Raw genomic sequence first — 7500 nt, forward strand, 5'->3', positions numbered from 1 at the left:
CATTTAGGCTTAATTTATCTTGGTTATTTTCTCTAAACCACTTGAGGGCAGTGTCAGTAGATTGACAGCAATATTTTAACAATGGCTACTGTCTTGTATTCCAAATATTCATTGCTTGATAACATCATTAATCCAAGATGGCTGACAGCGATAGCCATGTGCCAAATGCCCCAGGCATATCTGTGTAAAACTTTTATACAAGAAAAAATATTATTATGTACAGTAAAGTATGATGAATCTGTTAGTATTTTATAAACTGAAATTTAAAGTTAAATGTAGTTTTTATTCACCAAAAACTATCAATCACGCAATAGTGGAGTCAGATTGCATAAAGTCTGATTTCTATAACCTGCTAGTATATCTGTTCTATTTTGCAAATATGCTTTGAATTGTCCTATATTGTAATAAAACAGACATTTAACAAATATATCAACATAAATAACCATTCAAAATTACATATTACGGCATTAAATGGCAACTTTACACACACATAGGGAGAAAAAATTGCATTTTGTCGTCCAAACAGGGACAACACAGGTCAATCACTCAATTCACAATAATATAGAATATCCCAGAGGACAGTGTGTGTGTGTGTGTGTGTGTGTGTGTGTGTGTGTGTGTGTGTGTGTGTGTGTGTGTGTGTGTGTGTGTGTGTGTGTGTGTGTGTGTGTGTGTGTGTGTGTGTGTGTGTGTGTGTGTGTGTGTGTGTGTGTGTGTGTGTGTGAGAGTGTGTGTGTGTGTGTGTGTGTGTGTGCATGTTTTTGTGAAATATCAGGACACAAATGTGTATAATGACATGGGTATTACAAAAAGAGGGTGAAATATGAGGACGTTCCCCATGTCCTCACTTTTCAAAATGCTTATAAATCACACAGAACAAATATTATATATTGCAATATTAATGTTTTTAATAACTCAGCTGATATACATAGCATAACATGACATAATAAAAACACAAAGTTCCATATTGTCATCTGTGGCTTTTTGTCCCATTGTATGCCTTTGTTGCATGGTGTCCACATATGTGGACAGTTAAATAATTTTTAATTAAAACTGAATTTTGTAAAAATGAAAATGGATTTCAATTTTAGCATCATATTAAAGTAATAAAAAGAATCTTAAAAAAATCTACATAATGTTTTCCATAGTTCATGCATGAAAGGGTTTAAATTCACCATTAACTTTTTTTCATATATATTTTCATATTTTGTTTCCTGTTTCCAGGAAGGTCAGAATATTTTTCCCGCACCGCTGCCAAAAACCAGCCCTCCGCCGCCTCCCCCCAAACACAAGAGCGTCGCCGAGCTGGAAGCCGAGAAACGGGCGGAGATTTCCCCCTTTAAACACACCATGACGTCAGCGGGCAGCTACACTGCAGGTCAGGACGCACTCGAACGACGGATTATTCATTATTTTTAACTATCTTGAAACTATCCAATAGGGCTGGGTTATTGACACCAATTTCACAATTCGATTCACAAGCATTCAATTCGATATCGATTATCTTGGATATCAGTCCTTCCAGAAAAATGCTGCTTTTTTTTGTGATTGTAGCGGGGAAAAATCCTTGATTATGCGGCACGTTTTCTTAAAAAATACGATGGAAAATGCAGGATATTTATGCAATTTTATGCGATAAAATTGTGGGAACTTGAAAAAACTGCGGTTTGATGAAAAAGAGAAAAAAAGCACATCATCACAGAAAGTGCTGGGAATATTTACGTTCTCATCTTGTTTTATTGAAGACCTTAATAAACACACGGCTCAAATTTACAAAACACTGAGTCAAACCAGTTCTGTAGCTTTACAAAAGGAATATGCTACAACTTCTGAAAAAATGAATACAGAGGTAGCTACAAAACAGACATTTGAGTGCTTCCAATGCACAAAGTGCGATCTCTTAAAGTGTTAGTTCACCCAAAAATGTAAATTGTGTCATTAATGACTGAGCCTCATGTGGTTGGACACCCGTCAGACCTCCGTTCATCTTCAGACACAAATGAAGATATTTTAGTGTAAATCTGATGCTCTGAAAGGCCTCCATTGGCTCAACTTTACACTCTCAAGACCCTTAAAAGACACTAAAGACTAAAGTTACAAAGTCCATCTCACTACAGCGGCTCTACAATAACTTTATGAAGACGAGAATAGTTTCTGTGCGCAAAAAAACCCTAAATAACGACTTATATAGTGATGACGATTTCAAAACACGGCCTCATGAAGCTTCGAAGCGTTATGAATCAGTGAGTCGATTCATGATTCGGATCGCGTTTCAAACTGCTGAAATACGTTTGGCGAACCAAACCGCTGAATCGACTCACTGATTCAAACTGCTGAATCGACTCACTGATTCAAACTGCTGAATCGACTCACTGATTCAAACTGCTGAATCGACTCACTGATTCATAATGCTCCAAACCGCTGAATCGACTCACTGATTCAAACTGCTGAATCGACTCACTGATTCATAACACTCCAAACCGCTGAATCGACTCACTGATTCATAACGCTTCGAAGCTTCATGATGCTGTTTTGAAATCGGTCAACACACCGGGAAACTGCTTTGCTTTGGTCTTTTGCGGTTATTTTTGTTGGCAGATGGTAATTTGTGAGCTTCCTCATAGTTTCAGCGATATCTATGGTTTCAGCGATATCTATGGTTTCAGCGATATTTATGGTTTCAGCGATATCTATGGTTTCAGCGATATCTATGGTTTCAGCGATATCTATGGTTTCAGCGATATTTATGGTTTCAGCGATATCTATGGTTTCAGCGATATCTATGGTTTCAGCGATATCTATGGTTTCAGCTATATCTATGGTTTCAGCGATATCTATGGTTTCAGCGATATTTATGGTTTCAGCGATACCTATGGTTTCAGCGATATTTATGGTTTCAGCGATATCTATGGTTTCAGCGATATCTATGGTTTCAGCGATATCTATGGTTTCAGCGATATCTATGGTTTCAGCGATATCTATGGTTTCAGCGATATCTATGGTTTCAGCGATATTTATGGTTTCAGCGATATCTATGGTTTCAGCTATATTTATGGTTTCAGCGATATCTATGGTTTCAGCGATATCTATGGTTTCAGCGATATCTATGGTTTCAGCGATATCTATGGTTTCAGCGATATTTATGGTTTCAGCGATATCTATGGTTTCAGCGATATTTATGGTTTCAGCGATATCTATGGTTTCAGCGATATCTATGGTTTCAGCGATATTTATGGTTTCAGCGATATCTATGGTTTCAGCTATATTTATGGTTTCAGCGATATCTATGGTTTCAGCGATATTTATGGTTTCAGCGATATCTATGGTTTCAGCAATATCTATGGTTTCAGCGATATTTATGGTTTCAGCGATATTTATGGTTTCAGCGATATCTATGGTTTCAGCGATATCTATGGTTTCAGCGATATCTATGGTTTCAGCTATATTTATGGTTTCAGCGATATCTATGGTTTCAGCGATATTTATGGTTTCAGCGATACCTATGGTTTCAGCGATATCTATGGTTTCAGCGATATTTATGGTTTCAGCGATATCTATGGTTTCAGCTATATTTATGGTTTCAGCGATATCTATGGTTTCAGCTATATTTATGGTTTCAGCGATATCTATGGTTTCAGCGATATCTATGGTTTCAGCGATATCTATGGTTTCAGCGATATCAATGGTTTCAGCGATATTTATGGTTTCAGCGATATCTATGGTTTCAGCGATATCTATGGTTTCAGCGATATCTATGGTTTCAGCTATATTTATGGTTTCAGCGATATCTATGGTTTCAGCGATATTTATGGTTTCAGCGATACCTATGGTTTCAGCGATACCTATGGTTTCAGCGATATTTATGGTTTCAGCGATATCTATGGTTTCAGCGATATCTATGGTTTCAGCGATATCTATGGTTTCAGCGATATTTATGGTTTCAGCGATATCTATGGTTTCAGCGATATCTATGGTTTCAGCGATATTTATGGTTTCAGCGATATCTATGGTTTCAGCTATATTTATGGTTTCAGCGATATCTATGGTTTCAGCGATATTTATGGTTTCAGCGATATCTATGGTTTCAGCAATATCTATGGTTTCAGCGATATTTATGGTTTCAGCGATATTTATGGTTTCAGCGATATCTATGGTTTCAGCGATATCTATGGTTTCAGCGATATCTATGGTTTCAGCTATATTTATGGTTTCAGCGATATCTATGGTTTCAGCGATATTTATGGTTTCAGCGATACCTATGGTTTCAGCGATATCTATGGTTTCAGCGATATTTATGGTTTCAGCGATATCTATGGTTTCAGCTATATTTATGGTTTCAGCGATATCTATGGTTTCAGCGATATTTATGGTTTCAGCGATATCTATGGTTTCAGCGATATCTATGGTTTCAGCGATATTTATGGTTTCAGCGATATCTATGGTTTCAGCGATATCTATGGTTTCAGCGATATCTATGGTTTCAGCGATATCTATGGTTTCAGCGATATTTATGGTTTCAGCGATATCTATGGTTTCAGCGATATTTATGGTTTCAGCGATATTTATGGTTTCAGCGATATCTATGGTTTCAGCGATATTTATGGTTTCAGCGATATTTATGGTTTCAGCGATATCTATGGTTTCAGCGATATCTATGGTTTCAGCGATATCTATGGTTTCAGCGATATCTATGGTTTCAGCGATATCTATGGTTTCAGCGATATTTATGGTTTCAGCGATATCTATGGTTTCAGCGATATTTATGGTTTCAGCGATATCTATGGTTTCAGCGATATCTATGGTTTCAGCGATATCAGCGATATCTATGGTTTCAGCGATATCTATGGTTTCAGCGATATTTATGGTTTCAGCGATATCTATGGTTTCATCGATATTTATGGTTTCAGCGATATCTATGGTTTCAGCGATATTTATGGTTTCAGCGATATCTATGGTTTCAGCGATATCTATGGTTTCAGCGATATTTATGGTTTCAGCGATATCTATGGTTTCAGCGATATTTATGGTTTCAGCGATATCTATGGTTTCAGCGATATCTATGGTTTCAGCGATATCTATGGTTTCAGCGATATCTATGGTTTCAGCGATATTTATGGTTTCAGCGATATCTATGGTTTCAGCGATATTTATGGTTTCAGCGATATCTATGGTTTCAGCGATATCTATGGTTTCAGCGATATCTATGGTTTCAGCGATATTTATGGTTTCAGCGATATCTATGGTTTCAGCGATATCTATGGTTTCAGCGATATCTATGGTTTCAGCGATATTTATGGTTTCAGCGATATCTATGGTTTCAGCGATATCTATGGTTTCAGCGATATTTATGGTTTCAGCGATATCTATGGTTTCAGCTATATTTATGGTTTCAGCGATATCTATGGTTTCAGCGATATTTATGGTTTCAGCGATATCTATGGTTTCAGCGATATTTATGGTTTCAGCGATATCTATGGTTTCAGCGATATCTATGGTTTCAGCGATATCTATGGTTTCAGCGATATTTATTCACTGAACTGAGACGATGAACTGATGTGAAGTGAACTCAGGTCCATCCGTCTCTCTGGCAGCAGCTCGTGCCTCGTAGACCTCGTTAAACCACGCCCCCTCCGCTCATTTCAAATGCAAAGATGTCAGCCAATCACAACAGTGGGCGTTTTTACTGAAGTCTCACAGCAGACACGCCTCTTGAAGCAGGGCATTCAGCCACAGGGCAAACAGCAGTATAGAAAAAATGCCTTTTATTTCTAAATTATGACATTTTATGATGTAAAAATCATACTAACAATATAAGTACACTTCAGGAAACATTATAAAATAATAGAAAAATCCATGCCATGGGACCTTTAAGTAGCCTATTGCTTTTCATTTCGAATTGTTTCATTTAAAAGTGGACATTTCAAGCCTTCTATACACATATTTCTCATGTGTTTGAGGCAAGTATACACTGAGTTTGCATTTATTTTAGTGCTGGGCATCGATTAAAAAAAAATAACCAATTAATCACACTTTTTTTCTGTAATTAATCGCGATTAATCGCAAGTTTTTAATATTTTACGTTTTTAATATTTTGATATTGTAATAATTTCAGTTACTCTCCAAATTAATGTATAAACAATTTAAAGACAGCATATTTTAAATATGTGTTGTATTGTCATATTTTTAAGAATGAAGGCCAGTATCACTGATACTAAAGTGTCTATGAAACATTAATGACGTTACATTACTGTATAACTGAAAGCTCCCAATTTCAACATTTATTAGGCTTTAAAAAAAAACTACTTTTAATTTAAGTGAATTTAAAACAATCTTTACATAAACCCAAAATAATAAATGTTATATTTACCCATGGCCTTCCCTGTTATACAGAAATGTAATAGTTATCTTTCTTAACTGCATAAATAATAAATTAAATATAGATGAATCATCATTAAAGCTACAATTTTCTCTGTTCCCGTTGTTCTGTGATGAGCATTAATGACATCATCATCAGTGCTACTGTCACTTTAAGAACAGCCGCGCAACTCATTTCCCCACAACTCTTTAAGTTCATTTAAGACGTTATTTAACTAATTTAAGATCCTAATATGAGAATACTCAAAATCCTCTGTGTTATTGTTTGTTCAAGAGCAAAAGAGAACTCGATGTGAGCAGGAAACTGACGCGAGTCTATCTATGCGTCGAGTGTGTGTGTGTGTGTGTGTGTGTGTGTGTGTGTGTGTGTGTGTGTGTGTGTGTGTGTGTGTGTGTGTGTGTCCCTTGATTAGCTGACATGAGACGCATCCACACAGACAGGACACTGACACACACACACACACAGGACATTGGCATACAGCGCGTTCGCTTGTGTCTTGTCGCGCTTGAAAGCATTTACATGAATAAGAGCGTGATGATCATGTAACGCTAAGCAAAAATGGATATAAAAACGGACGCTGCGTTATTTGCGTTAAATATTTTTAATGTGTTAAGCTGAAAAATGTAATCGCCCGCGTTAACGCGTTAATTTGCCCAGCCCTAGTTTATTTATGAGACGCGCTCCAGTTCATGTGCAATGCACCTTCATGTCACGATTATGGTCTGCTGTATTTGCTTCTTATTTATTAAATCCGGGCAATTGGCTGACGAAACACTGATTAAAATTAACATACAATTTATACAAAACAAAATTCACTTTAAAGAAAGGCTTTCTACAAAACAAAACTTAATATTTGACAAAATATAACCACCAAAATCATTTCTGACCCACTCGCATCTTTGCGCTTTCAGATGAAATTAGGGTCAGACTTGATTTTTTGAGCCCGATCTAAGCTCTACAGTGGATTGAGCGCTTGAGTTATTGCAGAATAAACCATACATAGCTTACATGTCGCATTAAACAGGCAGATTTTATAATGTTGTATTATTTTGCAAGTTATTAGCCTACATGTTAAATCTTGTCTTACCTGGATCTTTGGTGTAAACTCGGGATCGCCCCGATGA

General features: G+C 36.6%; 1 protein-coding gene across 1 annotated transcript in view; it reads left to right on the forward strand.

Annotated features, from left to right (window-relative positions):
* The window catches only part of nnt2 (nicotinamide nucleotide transhydrogenase 2), a 74675-nt gene that overhangs the window by 29604 nt on the left and 37571 nt on the right, over positions 1–7500 (forward strand). The window contains exon 9 of the mRNA XM_079825849.1: positions 1225–1378. Coding sequence (XP_079681975.1) covers positions 1225–1378 — 154 coding nt within the window. The remainder of the gene's footprint in view (positions 1–1224; positions 1379–7500) is intronic.

This window comes from Gobio gobio, assembly GCF_949357685.1.
Source record: "Gobio gobio genome assembly, chromosome: 9".
In the NCBI taxonomy this organism is placed as follows: Eukaryota; Metazoa; Chordata; class Actinopteri; order Cypriniformes; family Gobionidae; genus Gobio; species Gobio gobio.